The 24,205-nt window shown below is 42.2% G+C and overlaps 1 protein-coding gene across 2 annotated transcripts in view; it reads right to left on the reverse strand.

Annotated features, from left to right (window-relative positions):
• Positions 1 to 980: 980 nt before the first annotated feature.
• The window catches only part of TUBGCP5 (tubulin gamma complex component 5), a 69,752-nt gene continuing 46,527 nt past the window's right edge, over positions 981 to 24,205 (reverse strand). The window contains exons 19-23 of one of the 2 annotated variants that reach the window (XM_082245920.1): positions 21,940 to 22,118; positions 20,859 to 20,984; positions 16,152 to 16,240; positions 5,938 to 6,038; positions 981 to 1,129 (exon numbers count right to left, since the gene is read on the reverse strand). In XM_082245920.1, coding sequence (XP_082102046.1) covers positions 1,083 to 1,129; positions 5,938 to 6,038; positions 16,152 to 16,240; positions 20,859 to 20,984; positions 21,940 to 22,118 — 542 coding nt within the window. In that variant the 3' untranslated portion in view covers positions 981 to 1,082. The remainder of the gene's footprint in view (positions 1,130 to 5,937; positions 6,039 to 16,151; positions 16,241 to 20,858; positions 20,985 to 21,939; positions 22,119 to 24,205) is intronic. The other variant, XM_082245919.1, reaches the window with a different exon arrangement.

Below are 24,205 nucleotides of genomic sequence, written 5' to 3' on the forward strand. Positions count from 1 at the left end.
GTGTTTTTTATATCACTGAGGCAAGGAGAAACTAGAAAATGTGTGGTAAGCAGTAGAGCGCCACATGCTGGCTGGATGATAGGGCCTCTTGCACACGGATGAAATAGATTGCTGATATTTAAACGCAGGTTGTAGCTGGCAGAAAGATTCTAAGTAACAAAACGCAAGTTAGGTTACGTAAAGACCTTGTGTATAGTTTTCCTTCATCCCCTTCTAGTTGCCAGTGCATGTTCACATGTACTTGTGTATAAATGTAAATTTCTGCATTCAAATTTATATTTACTTTTTTTTTTTTTTTGCTTTGGATGCAACACTGCCTTACACATCTTTAGATACAGAAGCTGTGTGCATTGTCCCATAGTTCACGTGCCTAGCCTTTGGTGAGGCTTAGATAGCTGCTCACACATTACAGCAAAATACAGCCAAATTGCTATTCAGCATCTGGGCCATTTCCAGGACTGTGGAAATCAATGCTTTGTGTCTCTGAAATGGAAGGGACCTTCTGTTCAAAGAATAATATCGATTTATAAAGAATGCCTGCTTAATACTTCGCAATAAGCACATTTTTTTATTTTAACACAGCATAATCAATCATTCTCCCTTACAGTCAAAAAAAATATATATTTTTTTAAGAAAAGCTGAATTATTATTGAATTTGTGATATGGGTTCTCTATGCTGCCTGAGATTGTGCGCTGTGATTATATGAAAGCAAAGTTCTGGTCAGAATGATTATCTATAGGATAGCAGACCCACCAATATTGTGAGTGTATTACAGTCAGTTCTACGTTTTATTTTCCTTTTAAATCAAAATTTGCTGAGCGAGTCAGTCATTACTAGCCAACAGCAGACACACCATGACTGAAAAGAAAAGCATTTTTTAATGGTAATAATACAAACCTATATAAAAAGATGTCTTTATTTACAGATGCAAACATTGAGATTTAACAAAAAATATTTAACAGTGATATATGGTACACAATATTTTAATTTCAAAAACCTCTCTTTTATTTACATTAAAGTACACATAAATTTGCTTCATGAATGAATGAGCTGCCTTCGCGGTCTTCTATTCACACTGGTGCTAACTTTGTTCCATACCAGCCATTAGCGATAAAGCTAAAGACTCCACTGTAACAGAATTATAGAAGTTAATTGTTTTTTGAACGTCACCTTTTTTTTTTTTTTTTTTTAATAAAAGACACCATATTTGAAAACAATTACAGATACTGTTGGCTTTCTGTGGGGATTACTGGCGAGGTCAACTGCATGTTGTAGGATATCACTATTCAATATGCTACTTTGCTTTAAAAGAACTGTACTCTGGAACCTGTGCAGAGGGCAAAGGACTAGTCACTAGCATTGCCTGTGATAATCCTGCCACAGACCTTTCTCCATTAAAGTGGAGCTCCACCCAAAACGGGAAGCTCTGCTTGTTTGCCTCCTCCCCCCTTCACTGCCACATTTGGCACCTTTCGGGGGGGGGGGGGGAGCGGGTACCTGGTTTTGACAGGTACCCACTCCTACTTCCTGATGACCTCCCCATTTCTGAGCCTCCACAAAAATGAGCAGCACACCTGTGACATCACCAAATCTAACTCTGTGACATCATCAAATCCTAGAGCTGGCAATAGACTATTTTTTTTTCATTCAGCCTGCTGGAGAAAAAAGAAAAAGAAAAAAAAAAAAAAACACCACAGATTCTTCCATTCACACAAAGGAGGGGCCAATGATCAAGAAAAAGTTTTCAGCATGTCTCTTCACGCATGGGCAGTAGAGAACCGGCTGTGAAGCTGCAAGGCTTCACTGCTGGTATCCCTTAAGGCCCGTACACACGTACCGATCGTCGGCATACAAACGTCGGTGGACGAAGGATCTGCCGATTGTACGCGTGTTAGTATGGTGCCTCCGACAGATGTCTGCGCACAATCCGCGGACAAAAGTCTTTCGTGCAAACATGAAAATATTTGTATGCCGACACCAGAACGGACGATTGTTCGCCTGTCAGTACACAATTCGGCCGACAGACCGCAGATTTGCAAGACTGGGCATGCTCAGAAAATAGAAAACACAGGGAAAGTTAACCATTACATGACATCACTTCTGCAGTCGGCGGACAAAATTCTTGTGCTGTCCTTGTGCTGTCTTTGCACTTTTCAGCAGACACCGACATCCCGGGGAGAAAAGAGGAACATTTGTATGCCGACCATCGGTACGTGTGTACGGGGCTTTACAATGAATGGCGTTCAAAATCAGCTCAGATGAAGACACTGCGGAATCTCTAGACAGGAAGTGTCCTAATATTAAAATCAGCAGCTACAGTATTTGTAGCTGCTGACTTTACATTTTTTATATGAAGAACCCTTTAGCTCCTCTTTAATGACTTACAATGTCTTGTTCTGGGCTGTATCTGGGTGGAGGAAGTTATTTTGGTAAAGCCAAGGTTTTGCTTCCCCATTTCTGAGCATCCAGCATGAACAGTGAGCAGCACAGCAGTGACATCACCACATCTAACTCTTCTAAAGCTGGCAATTTACTATTTTTTTTGCTTTTATTTCCATTCAGCCTGCTGGAGAAAAAAAAACAAAAACACAGATTCTTCCATTCACACAAATGAGGCAGCACTGATCAAGAAAAGGTTTCCAGCATGTCTCTTTAACAGAAGTTGATCAATCATCAAGTAGGGGCAGCCACACACTGATTAAAAATAACCCCGGTCCCTGCTAAACTGGCTGGATATCGATCAGTGTATGGACAGATTTAGACTAGCGTTAAGAGACAGCAGAGCCTCAGATCTCTAATTGCAGATATACAGCTATGACACTATGGGAACAGGAGTGCCTAAGCACCCTCACATACTGTATAAGACACTGCTATTTTTCGTAAGGAATTCCAGATAAAATAGGTAAATTTTTCAGGATACTACTTAGGAACAATTAACATGTCTATTGATTCCCTATAACTTAGCTATTCTAGGGCAGTGGTTCTCAAATCCGGTCCTCGGGACCCACTAACAGGCCAGATTTTAAGTATTACCTTGGGGGATGCAGACTAGAATACTGCAATCACTGAGAAGCAAATGAGATCACCTGTGATGTAATTTAGTTATCTTGCAAACCTGGCCTGTTGGTGGGTCCCGAGGACCGGATTTGAGAACCACTGTTCTAGGGTCATAGCAAATATTTATCCTTTGTTCAGGCAATGGCTATCGGTATGGAACGCAATTTCACTCCATGCACACTACTTACTCTAGAGGAGTTAGTACTTTGATTTCAAATACAGTGCCCTTTCATTTATTGCATTCACATATAGATGATCAAGGTCGCTTTATCTTTTTGCTATGTAAATTAGCAGGGATGGTTTGCATTATTGCAAACATGTATGTTACTCCACCATTCTCTCCTGAATGCTTGAAAAACCTGGTCCAATTTATGGCCCCTCACTACAATCTCCCCATATTGGTAATGGGGGACTTTAACAATGTCTTAAACAAAACATTTAATAACTCTTGTCACATCTTGGTCGCAATACAGTCATGGGTGGACCTACCCCATTTGCCAGACTGATTGATGAACTCTGTTTGAGAGATGGAGGGACAATATCCTACTGTACGCTGTTTTTCATGTTATTCTGCAACATATAAAAGGATCCCTTATACACCGATTCGTATAGGCCTATTTCCCTACGCAACTCTGACGTCAAGATGTTGGCCAGGGTTTTGGCTAATAGACTGGCAGGGGTGATCTCTGAATTGGTTCACGTAGACCAGTCTGGGTTCATCCCGACCAGGTATACGGCATTAAATATACAAAGGCTTTTTCTAAATATTCAACTCCCGGGAACACAGCCTCTTTTCCCCTCAACGCTGCCAAGGACTTTGACTGCGTCAAGTGGCAATACTTGCGGGCGGTCCTACATAAATTTGGACTCAGAAATTCCATCATATCATGAATACAACTTCTTTATGCAGAACCTAGGGCAAGAATTAGGATAAATGATTCCATAGCAGAGGCCTTCCCATAATACCACAACACAAGGCAGGGGTGTCCCCTGTCACCCCTGCTCTTTGCCTTAGCCTTGAAACCATTGGCAGCAATAGTAAGAGCTTTACCAGATGTCATTCGGTTTAAAAGGTGGCATAGAGAAGACAAAATTTCACTATATGCCGATGACACTTTATTATTATTACGGTCATCAGTAATGAAAATTATAGATCGATTCGGTAGGTACTTTGGCTTCTCCATTAATTGGCACAATTTAGTCCTTCTTCCCTTGGATTCATTGCCTACCACTTTACAGGACTGTGTAGCTCAAGTGCAGATTGTAACCCTTTTGTATAGTAGTAATGGGTGGTCCATGGGATTACGTATCTTTGAATCTCAAACCTGTTCTGCAGAAATGTAAAAATAAGTGTGCTAGCTGGTGCAAGCTACCCTTATAAGCCCGATAAGATGGTATGGGCACCGCAGTTATTGTATGTCCTATATAATTCCCCTGTATGGATACCCAGCTATTGGTTCAAACGTATTGTAGGGTGGCACAGTGGTGTAGTGGTTAGCACTTTCACCTAGCAGCAGGAGGGTTGCTGGTTCGAATCCCAACTACAACACTACCTGCTTGGAGTTTGCATGTTCTCCCTGTGCCTGCGTGGGTTTCCTCTGGGTACTCAGGTTTCCTCTCACACTCCAAAGACATGCTGGTAGGTTAATTGGATCATGTATAAAAAAAATTGGCCCTACTGTGTATGTATGTGAGTTAGGGACCTTAGATTGTAAGCTCCTTGAGGGCAGGGACTGATGTGAATGTACAACGAATATGTAAAGTGCTGCGTAAATTGACAGCGCTATATAAGTACCTGAAATAAATAAATTAATAAATATTGACTTAAAATTTAGAGCACTTATATGGAAAAATGGGGTAGCCCGTATCAATCCAAAAATCTTACATTATCCCAAAGATCAAGGGGGTATGGCAATACCGCACCCACAAACCTATTTTCTAGCTGCACAGTTACAGCATTTTACAGGCGGGGACCTACCCTCAATAACGGACTCATCCAAAGAATTTTTGATTAGCCCATTTACTGAATATTCAGCTTTGTCCCTTATGGAAACTGAATTTTCTACTATCGCTTCCAACTACCCAGTGATCCAATTATTGATGAAACTCTGGGCTACGGTTAAGCAAAGACTAGGATTGGCAGGGTTCTCTCTTCTACACCTATTTGGCATAACCCTTTTTATGTTGAAATAGCAAAGCTTAGTATCTCTTCTAAATGGAAAGATGCTGGGGTCAAATATATTTCTAAGTTGTTTACCGATTATGGGTTAAAGTGATTTGACTGGCTCCGGGAAGAGTTTGTTGCCACGCACTTCTTATTATCTATATTTGCAACTACATCATGCCATCTCTGTGCAGGGCAGACACTCTTCCATGCAATTGGTGGAACCCAATTTCTTAGAATCCAGAAAGAGACAAAAGGTATTACTTCTCGGACCTACGTACACTTATTGGCATGTATTCAGGCCTCTGATCTTCTGCCCTGCAGAGGGAAGTAGGGGAGTGATGTTGGACCAATAGATGAGGAGAGATGGGAGCATATTTTGGCTGTCGTCCCACTGGTGTGAGTATCAGCAGCTCAGAAACTGTCCCACCTATTTATTCTTCATCGTACGTATAGAACTCCAGTACAGCTGCATGCTTGGGGTAGGCGTGAATCTCCCATATGCCCTAAATGTGATTACAATAAATCTTCGTTTGATTAAAAAAAAAATTATACAAAAACACAAATCGCTCCTTCCAAACGCCAACTGTTTTCCCAAATTTGCACTGAGAAAAGGTAAAATGCTTGCAAATGCAATAGCAGTTTTTTGATACAACTCATAACTCTTATGGTTATAATGAACAAATTGTTGTGTGTATATTAGCAATGTACTTACAGTGTGGAAATGATCCTCTACAGACTGCTTTATTTAATACTTTGACAAGAAATTTGTGGCAGTTTGTAAAGTCAGATTCCATCTTCACAATAGATTCTGCCCTGGAATAAAAAAAAAAAAAAAAAAAAAAAAAAAAAAAAAAGACACATTAGCTGTTACAGAAAATCTTTATAACCAAAAACTTTTGCAGCTAGTAGATTTTCTAACCATCCAAACCCTCCATCCTATGAAATACTCTAAACCTTTAACCACTTAACCCCCGGAAGATTTTACCCCCTTCCTGACCAGGGCCTATTTTGCGATTCGGCACTGCGTGACTTTAACGGACAATTGCGCGGTCGTGCAAAGCTATACCCAAACGAATTTGACGTCCTTTTTTTCCCCACAAACAGAGCTTTCTTTTGGTGGTATTTGATCACCTGTGCGATTTTTTGATCATGTGCTATAAACAAAAAAAGAGCGACAATTTTGCAAAAATAACAATATTTTTCACATTTTTTATATAAAATTCCCCCCCAAAAAAATGTAAAAATTAAAGTTTAACATTTTAGGCCAATTTGTTTTCTGCTACATATGTTGTTCTGCTAAATATGCAAAAAGTGTATTTTGATTGGTTTGCGCAAAAATTATTGCGTTTACTAACTAAGGGAAAGATTTTTGTCATTTTTATTGTTTTTTTTTTAACGAGTAATGGCGGGATCTGCGATTCTTTTTGCGGGACTGCGACATTGCGGCGGACAGATCGGACCCTTGACTGACATTTTTGACACTTTTGGGGTTACCAGTGACATTACTACAGTAATCAGTGCTATATATGCACTGTTACTGTAAAAATGACACTGGCAGGGAAGGGGTTAACTTTGAGAGGGAGGGGTTAAATGTGTCCCTAGGGGCGTGATTCTAACTGTGATTGGATGTAGCTGTGTGTGTAACAGCAGAGATCAACGGTCCTACATAGCAGGACCGTATGATCTGTGCTGTTACACAGGGGAGAATGACAGGCGGGGACTCGTGCGGGGGGGGGGGGGGGGGGTCAGTGAGCGAGCGGGAACGCGCCTCCAGTAGCGCGCGCTCGCTCCCTCCCTAGAGCCTCACAGGCAAGCGACGTAGTACTATAGTCGGCAAGTGGTTAAAAGACTGTATATTGTAGCAAAATATTACACAATGCTACCTTTTCATACAAGTCTGAAATGGCTAATATCCAGCTGCATGTATTATTTTATTTCACATACGGAACAAAGCCCCTTTCACACTTGTGCGACTTGTCCTGCCACTTGGGACTGTAAAGTCGCATGACAAGTCGTACCCTATGATTTCCAATGAGTACCATTCATATCTGTGCGCCTTCAAAGTAGTCCCTGAACTACTTTGGTCAGACTTTGATGCGACTTGAGGTCCAAAGACCTCAAGATTACACAGACATTGCTTTAAGTCGCAAGACTTTCAGGTCATACAAGTGTGAAAGAGGCCTTAGGGTTCAGTACTTGAAATCTTCTAGACTAAAATCTGACTACTGGTTATCACAGCAATAAGTTGGACATTTTGGTAGCCTTAGAATGCTAGATTGTATCACTATACTATTGTATTACTATACAGTAAAACCTTGGTTTGAGAGTAAATGGATTTTTGTAAAATCTTACCGTAAAATCCTTTTCTCTTAGCTCATCGACAGACGTAGTCCTCGGTGATACACCACCTTCGGGTTATGTTACCTCCGCAGGAGCAGGACTAGACAGGAAATTAAAAAGCTCTGGCCACACCCTAGGGGCAGTCCCAGAGGGTATATCCTCTCTCTCTCTGCCTCAGCAAATCAGTTATGTGAAAAAGCAGTGCTTAGAGAATTTAACCCAACCCAACTCCAAAACAGAGGGGCGGGGACTACGTCTGTCGATGAGCTAAGAGAAAAGGATTTTACGGTAAGATTTTACAAAAATCCATTTTTCTCTAGCGCTCATCGACAGACGTAGTCCTCGGTGATACACCACCTTCGGGACGTCCCAGAGCAGTATCACAACTGAGGGGTGGGAAAATGGAAATCAAATCCCAATCTAGAAGGCCCAACCGGTGCCAACTAGAAGTTTACAATGCTCATCCTTAATGATGAGACTCAACAAAAAGATTTTCAAACAGAAAAAAACCCTCGAGGTAGACCACCGGTCTCCTCAAATTGCGGCCTGCAAAACCTTGCGGCCAAATGAGGCATCCGCCGATGCCGTCACATCAATTTTATAGAATTTTGTAAAGGTATGTACCGACGACCAGGTGGCCGCCTTACATACCTGGACCACTGACGCCTGATGGCGAAAGGCCCAGGAAGTACTGAGCGCTCGAGTGGAGTGCGCCCTAACAGGGAACGGAGGACTCTGACCCTTAATAGAATAAGCCTGTACCACCGTCTGTCTAATCCATTTGGCAATGGTTGCGGCAGATGCAGGCAAACCCTTTCTGGGGCCATCCGTGATCACAAAAAGTGAATCCGTCTTACGGAATGATTCCGTAGCTTTCAGGTATACCCTGATTGCCCGAACCACATCTAAGGAATGCAACGCATGTTCCCGATGATGCTTGGGCTGAGGACACAAGGAAGGTAGTACAATATCTTCATTCAGATGAAAATCTGAAACCACCTTAGGAAGAAAAGATGGCTTAGGATGAAGTACTACCTTATCCCTATGAATCACTAGGTATGGGGACTGGCATGATAATGCAGCCAGTTCTGACACCCTGCGAGCAGAAGTAATAGCCACCAAGAAGGCCACCTTCTGGGATAAAGTAAGCAAGGGAATCTCCCTGATGTTTTCAAAAGGAGGTTTCTGTAGAACCGACAAAACCAAATTAAGATCCCAGGGCGGTAAGGGCGCGCGGACTGGAGGAGCCAGGTGCCGCACCCCCTGGATGAAATTCCGCACCAAGGATTTGGTAGCTAACGGCTTCTGAAAGAAGATTGCTAATGCTGAAACTTGACCCTTGATGGTGCTCAAGGCTAGCTTCTGCTCAACCCCTTGTTGCAAAAAGGCCAATATTCGAGACACCGAATAGGTACGTGGAGGAAATCCTAAAGATTCGCACCACGCAATATAAGTCTTCCATGTGTGATAATAGACTTTGCTGGAAGTCGCTTTCCTTGCTTTAATAAGGGTAGGAATGACAGAAGTAGACAAACCTCTGTCCTTCAGTACTTGGGTCTCAATGGCCAGGCCATTAAAACCAGCGACTGTAAAGCACGAAGGTAACTTGGTCCTAGAGACCACAGACACTCCCTGAGACGAAGTTCCCACGGAACGTCTGCGACTAGCATGTCCAAGTCGGCCAGGCCGGCTTGAGGAGGCCAGCCTAGAATTTCTAGGACCACTGGCGCTGATTGGATCTGAACCAGGCGTCCCTAGAGCTATCTGGCCCCGACCATCCGAGAAAGTCTGGTCGTTTTCTGTTTCCACACATTTATCAGATACCTGATAGTTATCAGGAAGGGTGATCTTTTCTGGTTGAACCTCAGGGACCGAAGTCACCCGACTAGAGGCTACTTGGCCTATCTGGTCAACCAGATCCGATTCCTGTGAGGTATCGGGACTAATCTTAGGAAAGGGTAAAGGAAAAGATCTATTCAGGGAACGGTAACTACCGCTTCCTGTGGTACTTAAATGTTGGAAGGGAAGAATCGCACCGGTAGTAGTGGTTGATGCTCGATCTGATGTCCTGAATACCGGTGAAAACGTCCCCCCACCCTGAAACCGGGTGGGGGCGCACCTTCAGGCTGTGTACTCCTTTGCTTCGGGTCTGGCTGGGTTGGTCCTCTGCTTGTCCGACCAGCCCTTCTTGAATCCTCCTGGAGGAGTCTTGCCTTTCCCGCTAGTACCAGCCGGGCGCCCTTTATGGGCGGTAAAGAAAGGTCCTCGCTTGTTGCGAGGTCCCTTAGCTTTTGCAGCCTGTGGCAAGAAAGTGCTCTTGCCCCCAGTGGCATCCTTAATGATTTCATCTAGGTTGGCCCCAAATAGACGATTCCCCTGAAAAGGGAGATTGGTCAAGGTCTTTTTGGAACCTAGGTCAGCTGACCAGCATTTTAACCACAGCACACGTCTGAGGATCACTGCTAACTTAGATGCATGCCCTAATAAGGGAGTTGTGTCCAAGGCTGCGTCACAGATAAACCATAGCCCTTGTATGATCTGTTCCATCAAATCAGATGTCTCCTGGGGAATATCTTTTCCCCTAAGATCTTGGCGTACCATTTTCGCCCATTCCGTAAGTGTCTGGGAAACTAGACCAATAACAATTACTGGTCTAAATGCTGACCCTATCAGAGAAAAGATAGTGCGGGACTCTGCTTCTATCTTTCGATCCACCGGATCCTTAAAGGACGAAGTGTCCTCCACTGGAATAACCGTGGCTTTATTCAGCCTGGAAATAGGCGGATCCACGACTGGTGGTACCGTCCATTTCTTAATGATGGATTCCTCAAACGGATAGCGTCTAGCAATACGCTTGGAAATAGTAAAGGTACGTTTAGAATGCTCCCATTCTCCTTTAATCTGATTACCAAAACATTTAGGTACCGGAAAAGCCTTTGCCATCTTGATGGGCTTATTAGTACCGAAAGGCCTCTCTGTTTCAGTTGCCTCTGCCGGTAAAGCCTCAAGTTTTAAGGTTTCTTGCACTGCCACAACTAGTGCGTCCACCAATGCTTCTTCCTGAATTATAGCAGGAGAAGAAGCGTCCTCCTCACTGTCTGAGGGGGCTTTACCTGGGATAACAGCCCTTGCAGAGGAACCTGCAACTGCCGTGACCATCTCTGAATCTGAGTCAGAGGTGTCAGATGGTATAGGGGTAGGCGGGGGTCGCTTCCTTGACCCCCGTCCCTGACAGGCCGCCTCCACCCGAGCCACCATAGACTCCAAAATTGCTGTAAATGATTCTATACTCTGTGCACCGGCGGGTCCCGAGGCCCCCTCGAGGGAAACAGGTGGGGGAATATGTGTGGCAGGGTCCATGATAACTCCAGTTACTTCCTGGATAATATAATTCAAAAGAAAAAAACTTTTTTTTTTTTTTTTTTTTTTTTTTCTGACCCCCAGCGCCACAAAAAGCCCCTTAGTGTTACCTGCTAGGGATCCCTATCGATCAAGAGAGAGAGAGAGATAGACCCCCAGGCTCACCACTTGATGCTCAGAGTTAAACTGCAACAGCTTACAGCGCTGTCTTGACAAACAGGAAGTCTTTTGGCTGGCTGCCCAGGAAGAAGGGAGGCGGCTCCGCCCCTCTGCACGCCTTCCGGCGCCTCCCCCAAGCTCCACGAGGTGTAGGATCACCTCAAACATGGCCGCCCCCATGCTGGAGACACGAGGCTACGCCAAAATGGCGGCTCGTGCGATCCAGCAAAAAAAATGGCGGCGGCCTGTGCTGACTAGCGGTGTGCTGCAGGGCACACAACACTCTCTCTGCATGGGGATATGGCGTGGTTGGCGGTACCAGCCCTGGCGGACCGCATGGCCGTTCGGGAGGCCTGCTAATAGCTGGAGATCTGATTTGGAAGGCAGTCTACATGTCCGTGGCTTCTGACTGGTAGGTAGCTTATACTTAACCCATAAGATTCCCAGAATGCCACAGATTACATCTTTAAAACATGTATACAATAGATTGTTAGCTCCCAAACCAAGCCTCCTGGCTTTTTGCACACATAAAATCACACTCAAAGTAGGAGGATTTGTGACATGTTATAGGATAGAAAGGACTCTTTCTTACCATACAGAGAGGGGCCCGCGTTCACCACAAAACCCGTCAGGGAAAAAGGGGGAACATGCTACTCACCATACCGGAACCAGGCGGGCACCAACTCCTGACAGTACCCCTCTCCACCGGGGCGGGAGGGCTGTCGACCGATACGGACGCCGTGACTCATGGTCTTTGGCGTTTCAGCGAGACGTTTAACTCGCGGGTTCAGTCCTTTTAATGGGACTTTGTCGCGGCCGACCCAGCGCGGAGCTATGGCCTGCACGCGCTCGTAGGCTGAACTGGGGTGACCACCGGATCTCAACATCCAGCCCGTCGCCCAGTTCAGCTTTCTTGCTTGAAGATCTCACAGGAACACTGGAGAAAAAAAGCTGTCTAAAAATCCTTTTAGAAAAAAATTCTTGCCAGGACCTAAGATCCCAGCAAGGTATCTAGGTCCTTACTCCTAACTAGACAGAAAATAACTGATTTGCTGAGGCAGAGAGAGAGAGGATATACCCTCTGGGACTGCCCCTAGGGTGTGGCCAGAGCTTTTTAATTTCCTGTCTAGTCCTGCTCCTGCGGAGGTAACATAACCCGAAGGTGGTGTATCACCGAGGACTACGTCTGTCGATGAGCGCTAGAGAAAACTTGGTTTAAGAGCGCTTTGCAAGACAAGCAAAATTTTCAAATAAATTTTGACTTGATATACAAGCGATGTCTTGATATACAAGTAGCCTCAAGTCACAGCTAAGTATAAAAGAGAAGAGAGGCGCCTCTAAGTGTAGCAATATGGTTAAATTTAATGAAGGTACAACATTTAGCAACTCACATGATTGATGATTGGAACAGGCACATCTAAGGATGCAGGCATCCAGGCTAAAGCTGTCCACATAGACCGTTCTCCACACCCCCATGTACGTCATCCTTTCCATGCTGCCCCTCGCTTTCAGATCGATTTACTGCAGGGTGGTCTTCCCGGTCAGGATTACAGACTGGCAGCCGGTGGTGCAGAAGATGGTGTATGTGGAGAGCTTTACCCCGGATGCCTGCATACTTAGACGTGCCTGTTTTATTCATCAACCATGTGAGTTGCGAAATGTTGAACCTTCGTTAAATGGAACCATATTGCTACACTTAGAGGTGCCTCTCTTCTCTTTGATACCCTGTAGCTCCTGCTGGATTTTGCTTCTTATCCCCTTGTGGAAGCGGCTATTTGTGGATGGACATTTTATGGTTATATAACCTATCGCAATGCTATAATCTTTTTATATGGTCTATAAAACTGAAGGACTTATGAATAAATGGTTGTGGAACGAATCATCTGAGTTTCCATTATTTCTTATGGGGAAATTCGCTTTGATATAAGAGTGCTTTGGATTACAAGCATGTTTCCAGAACGAATTATGCTCGCAATCCAAGGTTTTACTGTACTACCATATTACAACTATTTTCCCTTTTTTTAATATACAGTATGATTCTCATTGAAGACAAGCAGTCCTCAAGTGAAACGCCGGTTTTAGAAGATTTTGTAGGAACCTTTTGTAGTTTGACACAAGCTACTGGACTGAATACTCAACATTACTTATGTCACTATTAAAGCTGGGCTATAAAGTAGTTGCCCCTGTCATTTATTATAGGCATGTGAGAGATCACAGATCTGTAATAAATGTTTATGTTTTTATTATGCAATGGATTGACAGAACACTGCATAAAACATTTGGGCAAACATTTAAATTTAAAGTGGTTCAAAAGCCAAAGCATTTTTTTTTACCCCAATGCATTCTATGCATTTAGGTAAAAAAACATCCCACAACCTGTTTTCCCCCCTCCTTCCCGAAACACTTAAATGCCTCCTTCTCACTGATCCAGGGCTATCCCTGGCTGCATCACTGCTTCTTCTCTTCCTGCTTTCACAGGACATGCTGAGAGCAGCAAAAGCCATAGCCTCCTGTTGCTGTCAATCAAATCCTGCGAGGAGGAGGCAGTGGGTGTGGGAGAGCCATGCTGTGTGTGTCTATGAATGCACACAGCCCAGCTAGAGATTGCATCTGCACAGCTGCACCATCAGCACACTCCTTTTTTTTTGGGGGGGGGGGGGGGGGGGCACTTGTAAGAAGAAGGGGTAGTGAAGAGACTCCAGAGCAGGATTTTAATTTTAAATAAAATGTGCCTTTGCAATCACTTTAAAAGTGGTATAATATTTGATTATAAATAAATACTTATTTAAAAAACACAGCAACAAATACATTGATTTATTAGTGGTTAAATGTATTTTTAAATGCAATCAATGTGCAAGTGCATGCATTGGTCACGATAGTTGTCTTTTGTGGTCTTTAGCACTGCAGACTGATAGAGGAAAGGGTGGAACAAAGAGTCAATGAGTTGTACGCAGTGCATGTGTTGAAAAGAAAAATGATATGAGGAGAAAACAGGAGGACGCGTGTACTATTACAGCTCCTTCTACAATCTATTGACAGGCTAGGGACAGGGAGGTGACCTACAGTGTCTTGATAAAGTATTCATACCCCTTGAAATTTTACACATTTTGGCATTTGAATTACAGCTGCAAGCCTTTTTGGATATGTCTCTGCCAGCTTTGCACATCTAGAGAGTGACATTTTTACCCATTCTTCCTTGCAAAATAGCTCAAGCTCTGTCAGATTAGATAGAGAGTGTCTGTGAACAGCAATTTTCAAGTCTTTCCACAGTTTCTCATTTAGATTTAGGTCTGGACTTTGACTGGGATATTATAACACATGAATATGCTTTGATCTAAACCATTCCATTGTAGCTCCGGCTGTATGTTTAGGGTTGTTGTCCTGCTGGAAGGTGAACCTCCGTCCCAGTCTCAAGTCTTTTGAAGACTAACAGGATTTCTTCTAAGATTGCCCTGTATTTGGATCCATCCATCTTCCCATCAACCCTGACCAGCTTCCCTGTCCCTGCTGAAGAAAAGCATCCCCAAACGTGATGCTGCTACCACCATGTTGCACAGTGGGGATGGTGTGTTCAGGGTAATGTGCAGTGTTAGTTTTCTGCCAATCATAGCGTTTTGCTTTTAGGCCAAAAAGTTAAATTTGGTCTCATCTGACCAGAGCACCTTCTTCCACATGTTTGCTGTGTCCCCCACATGGCTTCTCGCGAAACTGCAAACTAGACTGCCTATGGCTTTCTTTCAACAATGGCTTTCTTCTTGCCACTCTTCCATAAAGGCCATATTTGTGGAGTGCACGACTAATAGTTTTAAGGCCCGTACACACGTACCGATCGTCGGCATACAAACGTCGGTGGACGAAGGATCTGCCGATTGTACGCGTGTTAGTATGGTGCCTCCGACAGATGTCTGCGCACAATCCGCGGACAAAAGTCTTTCTTGCAAACATGAAAATATTTGTATGCCGACACCAGAACGGACGATTGTTCGCCTGTCAGTACACAATTCGGCCGACAGACCGCAGATTTGCAAGACTGGGCATGCTCAGAAAATAGAAAACACAGGGAAAGTTAACCATTACATGACATCACTTCTGCAGTCGGCGGACAAAATTCTTGTGCTGTCCTTGTGCTGTCTTTGCACTTTTCAGCAGACACCGACATCCCGGGGAGAAAAGAGGAACATTTGTAAGCCGACCATCGGTACGTGTGTACGGGGCTTTACTGTGGACAGATTCTCCCACCTGAGTTGTGGATCTCTGCAGCTCCTCCAGGGTTACCATGGACCTCTTGGCTGCTTCTCTGATTATTGCTCTCCTTGCCTGGCCGGTCAGTTTAGGTGGACAGGCCATGTCTTGGTAGGTTTGCAGTTGTGCCATACTCTTGAAATATTTGTTTATAACCTAATCCTGCTTTAAACATCTCCACCACTTTATCCCTGACCTGTCTGGTGTGTTCCTTGGCCTTCATGATGCTGTTTGTTCACTAAGGTTCTCTTAAAGCTCTAAAGGGCTTCCCAGAACAGCTGTATTTATACTGAGAATAAATTAAACCCAGGTGATTTACTAATTAGGTAGGCAGGCATTTGGTTTCACTAGATTTTAGTGAAGGGTTATTAGAGTAGAGTAAAGGGGGCTGATTACAAATGCACCCCACACTTCAAATATTTGAAAAAAAAATCTTGAAAACCATTCATCATTTTCCTTCCACTTCACAATTATGTGCCACTTTGTGTTGGTCTATCACATAAAATCCCAATAAAATACATTTACGTCTTTGGCTGCATCATGACAAAATTTGGAAAATTTTAGGGATATGAATAATTTTCAAGGCACCGTATCTGCATTTCTTAACTACAACACAGAAATGTCAGGTCACCAATCTGTCTGTGCTATAAGGTAGAACTGTATAAAATCTCAGGACTGAATGGACAGGCACACATCCTTTGGCAGGTAAACAGCTGTCATGTTTGTGTTCCATCTGTGTATTTAACCTGCTCGCCTGAAGTTCAGCTCTAAACAACATTCTTAGCTTTATAAATAATGCAAGACAGCATTTGTAGCCTTACTTACTTCCAAGCTCCTAAACCAGCATGCCAACGATCAGCAAACATCAGAACAACATTCATCACTTTCATTATTGCTTCTTTTACAGAGCTCACCTAAAAATAAAAAAATAAATTACATTTTAATAATTCAGCGATATACACTCCAGTGTTAGTGAAAAGTCATATATATCAAATCAGGTAAACACAGTTATGGCTGGCTATTGATCAGCGTTCCCATACTGTATACGGGTTTTGTTATGCTGTGCTAAAAATACCACTTGCTGTATCTTTGGTGTAGATTCTATTTAAAGGCTAAGTTCACCTTTAAGAAAAATAAATAAATAAATGCACATATTTTTGCAGGGAAAAAGGTTTGTGCATGTATTATTTTTTTCCACAGTAGTCCGAGAAGCATTGCACTTGAGATGAGTGGATTGTAAAGACCAACCGCAAAGACCTAGCTTGTGTGTATTGAGCTATTCAGCTTGGCATGCTATTCTAGCCTGTTACTTAGTAGGGTCACTGAGTTGGCATTAGGACTGTGCACCTAGTGACCTAGTGTGCCCTTATAAAGTTCATTTCTCTGGCCTGGAGGGTGAAAAGGGACAAGAAATCACTGTTGTACATGTACGCAAACATCTGGGGCACAAAACAGCTATCTATAAAAACAAGTGAGGGCAACCTGCATGCTTGAGTTTAAAAAATAAAAAGCCATACCTTCCCTCTGTTTAATTGGACGTGTTCACATCTTTACACTTTTCTTAGGTTTGCAGTGAGTTGTTTTTTTACACAGGCTTTAACATGTGTTACTATTCATGCCTGCAGGAAATATACTTAAGGGCTAAATTCATCATTGAGCATAGCTGTACACCTAGGCGAACAAGTGAGGCCGTTGTTGAGCCCAATGGAGATCTGCTAGTCTGTATAGGGAGACAAGTTTACAAGTGAGAAAACGAGGAGGGGGCAGAGAACAAAACTACAGTTTGTAGCCCTGGGACACCAGCTCTTGCACCCAGGCATCTGGAATGTCCAAGCGTCTGCAAAGGTCAAGAGAGGCCCCCCACTTTGGGAAAAAAAAAGATGGGGGGAGGCTTGACTGAGATTTTGGCAGACTTGAAATGCCAGGCTTTGCAATTGAAATAGGAGCCAAGAGTAAGGCCCTTCCTAGCTAACCATACAATGTCCAGTCAGGTTCAGATGATTTACAGGCCAAAAAAAGAAAAAAGAAAAAAGAAAAAAAAAAAAAAATCGCAGGGTGAACCTTCAGCTGCAATCTTGATTGAAGAAATCATTTTTTAGAAAACAGTACTATTGAAATAATAGGATAGTCTTTACAACAGCAGAGCTGCAGTAAAGATATCCACCCTCCTTATGGGTCACATTTAATTTTTGTTTTCCAATCTGCCTGTAGGCAGCAGTCTAACCCCATTATTGCCTAAACTCCAAAACCTGTCATTCTATCCTGTGCATAATGCCCTGTCTTTTTCTGCCTAGTTCTTTATACATTTTACTAGAATACACTAGGACTACAGCAATTATCAGGTCTGAATGAAATTTTCCCTTTCCACACACTGCAAGAAAACCACAAAATACCTAGTGCGGGAATTTGTAGATATTTCCAGATCAAACACTTTTAAACATCCATTTTACACCCGCAGTCTATTCTCATTATCAACTCACTTCTTTTGAACGCATGCGTATCGAAGATACAACAATCACAGGCCTCATCTCAAGACTTAGAGTAAAATACTATCCAAGCATTACTCAAGCCCTCCCACATATATGGATAAATAGGCAGCTGATCTCATTGTCACATTGGAACTTGAAGGTTGGTCCGAAATATGGGCTATGACTAAATCCTGCTCACAGAGGGTGTCTGATTTGGAAACTTCCTACAAAGTACTATCCCCAAGATACCCGGTTCCTGCCAGATTAGCTAAATTTGTTCCTTCATGTCCACCCAACTGATAGGCACCTATATACACATCTGGTGGACTTGTCCAGTAACCACCAATTTCTGGACTGATACCTTCAGTATTTTCTCTACCCTACTTGAGAAGTCTTTTATTCCAGACTCAACCATTGCAATACTCAATAGGAACTCCATGATATCACAGATGCACAATTCCAACTCCTGTTGAAGGTTATAACCACAGCTAAGCAAACAGTAGCAAAAGCCTGGAAAACCCCAGGAATTAATCTCACAGAACCAAAAAACAGGATCACGTAGGCCTTGGTCCACTGCTAAATTGAAGCCATCGTTCGGGACTGCATCCCTAAATTTACCAAAACATTGCAGCCATAATTAACCTATTCACTTACTCCTGGTTTTAATTCCTGTCTGTTAAAACACATCATACATCTTTCCCAAACGCCTAATAGAGCCCCCAGAAAAACCCTTCCCTACCCCTAATCCCAAACTCCCCCCCCTCCCTACCCATCACTGACTCTCCCTTTATATATCATCACCCTAATGTCTCCCCTATTTATTACTAAACTACTGTTTTTTTGTTATATTATTCAGTTACACGCTATATTAGGATTTCTGTGCTGCATTGCATTCTTTGAATCACATCAGCTTTATAGACACAATGCTTCACAATTTAAAACAGTTTCCTACACTTGATTACATCTGAAAGCTGTTACAATCAATCATTTTTGTTGAAAATTGTTAAATGATAAAAAAAAAACTATGGTATGGGAAACTAAAAAGAGTTATGCTAAGCCTACTGACAAATTACATCATATAAGTAACTTCTTTGCCCAAATCTCCACTTTAACAGAAGTTAATGCCCTCCACAATTTGTAATTCTAAGTAAACTTTTAAATCCTCATTCATGCTGCTTAATCCTTGCAGGGCAATATCAAAATAGCCTTCTTTCTCATACAAAATTTTTCTGCTTTATAAACTGAATTCAACTTCTTCAAAACAATGGATATTTTTTCAGTAATTTTACAGTTAAGCACAAGAAATACTCATGCTTTTCATCTTCTGACAAACTAAGAGATATTCCCTGTAAAAGTACTTTGTGTAGTATGCTATGGCAAATAACAATTTACCAATTTTATCCATTTAGTTACCGCTAATAAATTCTGCAGTAAGTTACAGAACACAGGCGGTCCTCGGGTTACAAACCAGATAGGGTCTGTAGGTTTGTTCTTAAGTTGAATTTGTTTGTAAGTTGGAACAGGTACAATATTTAAGTGTAGCTCCAGCAAAAAAAAATATTTTTTACGATTTTTGGATAGCATAGGGAAGGGTTAACACCCCTGTACCATTTGTTTAGCTGTTTGTACCCCTTGTTCAGAAGATTTCACCTCACTTTCTGTCCCTATGACAACTGGATTTTGAAAAATTTTGGGTTGTTGTGGAAACAAGGATTGGTGATAAAGCTTCAGTGGAGACACCTTTTTCCCATGAGAACTCTTACAGGAGTGAATATCTCTTCCTAGGGGTAGATTTCTCCTCACTTCCTGTTATCTTCCTCTGTTTGTAAGTAGGATTCGTTTGTAGGTCTGATGTTTGTCTTTAAAACACATCTAAAAGAATCCTGTGTCAAACCATGGAGAACGCACAAGCAAATAATGCTCCCTTAGAGGACTAGCCACTGTGCTGCCTTTAATATTCAGGTCATCTTGGCGCAATCCAGGTTAACCACTTAAGCCCCGGAAGATTTTACCCCCTTCCTGACCAGGCCCTATTTTGCGTTTCGGCACTGCGTGACTTACACAGACAATTGCGCGGTCGTGCGACGCTGTACCCAAATGAAATTGACGTCCTTTTTTTCCCACAAATAGAGCTTTCTTTTGGTGGTATTTGATCACCTGTGCGATTTTTACTTTTTGCGCTATAAACAAAAAAAAGAGCGACAATTTTGAAGAACAATATTTTTAAAAATTTTTTATATGAAATTCCCCCCCAAAAAAATGTAAAAATCTAAATTTTTTAACATTTTAGGCCAATTTGTTTTCTGCTACATATGATTAGTAAACAAAAAAAAAAAATCGCAATAAGCGTATTTTGATTCGTTTGCGCAAAAGTTATTGCGTTTACTAACAAAGGGAAAGATTTTTGTCATTTTTGGTGGTTTTTTTTTTCCAACGAGTAATGTCGGCGATCTGCGATTTTTTTTGCGGGACTGCGACATTGCGGCGGACAGATCTGACCCTTGACTGACATTTTTGACACTTTTGGGGTTACCAGTGACATTACTACAGTAATCAGTGCTATACATATGCACTGTTACTGTAAAAATGACACTGGCAGGGAAGGGGTTAACTTTATTGGTAAAGCAGGGGTTAAGTGTGTCCCTAGGGGCGTGCTTCTAACTGTAAAGGGGTATGGCTAGTGATGTACGCAGAGAGACATATGATCCTACATAGCAGGATCGTATGATCTCTGTTCTTACATCAGGGAAAATGACAGGCGGCTTTGCTTACATCAGCCACCACGGGGAGATCGCGAGTGGCTGGCGGACTTGTTAGGGAATGAGCGGGGGCGGGAGCGCGCCCCCGGCGGCGCGCGCTTGCCCCCTAAAGGCTCACAGGCTAGCGACGTAGTCCTACGACACTTTGCCTGTACGGGGCTGACCGCCGCAGTAAATAGTCGTGCGGTGCTCGGCAAGTGGTTAAAATCAGCAGGGAGTGTGAAGCAACATATTTGCTGTGAGTACATAGTTCCTACTGCCTCCATGTAAATTACAGGAATAGAAATCAACCAGTGCTTTCATACCTTTTCCCTTAAAAGACAGCGGTCATGAATTGTAGAAAGATATCTATAATGAATTTTAATCAACTGATCAAGATCTTTTGCTTCCTCCACTTGATGCTGGAACTCCAAACCTGTACTGTGAAGGATCTAATTAAAGGAAAACAATTTTACACATCAGCTTTGTTTTGAAAAGAACCTAAAAGAATTAGGCTAAAAATTAAATTTCAAAATCACAGAGATGCCAAATATCTTGAGACTAGCAGCTGGAAGTAGCAGTACCTAGCTGATATGCAGCTATAAAGCTGAAGGCATAGGATGTCTAGGCACACTCACATTCTAGGAAGTGCACTGCTGTATTTCAGGACGGAATCAAGACAAAAAGGTATAGTGTTCAGGGTATTGCTTAGAAGAATTAACATTTCAAAATGTTTTATGTTCAGGTCCACTTAGTAGTTAGTTTGAGGAGCCTGCTGAATTTTGCTGTAAGGATTTGAATAAAACGGAATAAAAATAACCTAATTTGACTTTCCAAATTTAACACTGTGGGAATAACAAAAGGTCCTCTTTAAAGCAACCGTATTTCTAAATCACAGATATAAAACTAATGTCATTTTGTGAGAGAAGAAAAATAATACTTATCCTGTTCAGATGGTAGAGACTCCAATCTTTGTTTCTTGCAGAGTAATGGCCTTTAGCAAAATCTTCCCATCCAACTCTTCCAAGTATGTCAGATACCTGGTCCTCCTCAGCAGTCTGTGATCCCTCCCGCAAGCCCCTCTACATCTCTACTGTATCCTGTAAAAATGTAGGAGCTGGCCGGTGGAACCACAGCGTGTAGTAGGAGACCACGTATATGATATCTTTTAAAGTTAAATACTAGCAGTGGCCTTAACTATTCCAAAGAGTGACGATTAGAGTCCCTGTCAGGCACGTAAGTAATCATCATCTTTAACAGAGTGACGTCAAATTGGTTTGTACAAGTTCTCCTGGTAGCCGATGTAATCCCAATGATTAGAAATCAACCTATATCTATCTAAATTATTTTTAGAGCTCAAAATGTATAACCCCATGAATCTAAAAAGAACAAGTGTAAATAACTAACCCTGGTCATCATATAATTGTGCAGACTGTTAACGAAATGCATAAGCTTAACTCGCAGAAGGAACATGCGATGAATTTGCTGTTTTTTTGGCTCAGCTGCTGGTAACAGATGGGAGAGCAGTTGCTGTTCACTTCCCAAGTCTTCTTTTGGTGATTCCTTCTCAGTTGCACTAACCAGTTCTAGAAAGAAAATAGTGATCACATGACCTTTATATATATATTTTTTTTTTTTTTTAAAAATAGAACAGCTAACCACTAAGCAGACTATTTCAGACCTTAGACGAAGAGGGTAAATACATTTATGTAAATAAAAAATGTGTCATAAAAAGTACTTAGCTGTGTTGTTGCAAGTACACTAATACAAACCCACTGCTTTATCTAGCTCCCACTAGTCCACCACCTTAGCTATGCACAGTAGTAGTACAATTTGTTTATCCATTAATTAATATTCATATCTGTAAACACTTTTTTTTTTTTTTTTTTTTTTTAGGAGGCACCACATAGCAACAATAACTTTTTCATAAAATAATATAGCTTTATTCTTTCCGTAAATATTATTTATTCATTATCCTGCATCACCTGACGTTGCATTGATCACTTTGACTCGTGACTGTCCTGATGTCATACAGTGCCTTGAAAAGGTATTCATACTCCTTAAAATTTTCCACATTTTGTCATGTTACAACCAAACATGTAAATGTATTTTAGTGGGATTTTGTGTGATAGACCAACACAAAGTGGCACAGAATTGTGAAGTGGAAGGAAAATTATAAATGGTTTTCAACATTTTTTACAAATAAATATCTGAAAAGTGTGGCGTGCGTTTGTATTCAGACCCCCCCCCCTCCCCCCAAGTCAATACTTTGCAGAACCACCTTTAGCTGCAATTACAGCTGCAAGTCTTTTTGGATATGTCTCTGCCAGCTTTGCACATCTAGAGAGTGACATTTTTGGCCATTCTTCTTTGCAAATTAGCTCAAGCTCTGTCAGATTGGATTGAGCGCGCCTGTGAACAGCAATTTTCAAGTCTTGCCACAGTGTCTCAATTGGATTTAGGTCTGGACTTTGACTGGGCCATTCTTACACATGAATATGCTTTGATCTAAACCCGTTCTATTGTAGCTCTGGCTGTATATTTAGGGTTGTTTTCCTGCTGGAAGGTGAACCTCTGTCCCAGCCTCAAGTCTTTTGCAGACCAACAGGTTTTCTTCTACGATTGCCCTGTATTTGGCTCCCCATCCATCTTTCCATCAACTCTGACCAGCTTCATTGTCCCTGCGGAGGAAAAACATCCTCACAACATGATACTACTACCACCATGTTTCATGATGGGGATGGTGTGTTCAGGGTAATGTGCAGTGTTAGTTTTCCATCACACATAGCGTTTTGCTTTTAGGCCACAAAGTTCAAATTTGGTCATCTGACCAGAGCACCTTCTTCCACATGTTTGCTGTGTCCCCCGCATGGCTTCACGCAAACTGCAAACGGGACTTCTTATGGCCTGCTTTCAACAATGGCTTTCTTCTTGCAAATCTTCCATAAAGGCCAGATTTCTGGAGTGTACGACTAATAGTTTTACTGTGGACAGATTATCCCATCTGAGCTGTGGATCTCTGCAGCTCCTCCAGAGTTACCATGGGCCTCTTGGCTGCTTCTCTGATTAATGCTCTCCTTGCCTGGCCTGTCAGTTTAGGTGGGTGTCCCTGTCTTGGTAGGTTTGCAGTTGTGCCATACCCTTTTCATTTTCAGATGATGGTTTGAACAATGCTCCGTGAGATGTTCAAAGCAAGCTTGGGATATTTTTTTATTACCCTAACCTTGCTTTAAACTTCTCCACAATTGTATCCCTAACCTGTCTGGTGTGTTCGATGGCCTTCATGATGCTGTTTGTTTACTAGTGTTCTGTAACAAACCTGTAACAAACCTCTGATAGCTTCACAGAACAGCTGTATTTATACCGAGATTAAATTACACCCAGGTGGACTCTAGTTGCTACTTAGGTAACTTCTGAAGGTAACTGGTTCCACTAGATTTTATTTAGGGGTATCAGAGTATAGGGGACTGAATACAAATGCATGCCACACTGTTCAGATATTTATTTGTAAAAAATATTGAAAACCATTTTCCTTCCCCTTCAAAATTATGTGCCACTTTGTGTTGGTCTATCACATACAATGCCAATAAATTACATTTACATTTTTGGTTGGGGTGGTTGGGGTGTGAATACTTTTTCAAAGCACTGTAGCCATTGCCCACTCCTTTGATTC

Source organism: Pelophylax lessonae, assembly GCF_965119305.1.
Source record: "Pelophylax lessonae genome assembly, chromosome: 2".
In the NCBI taxonomy this organism is placed as follows: Eukaryota; Metazoa; Chordata; class Amphibia; order Anura; family Ranidae; genus Pelophylax; species Pelophylax lessonae.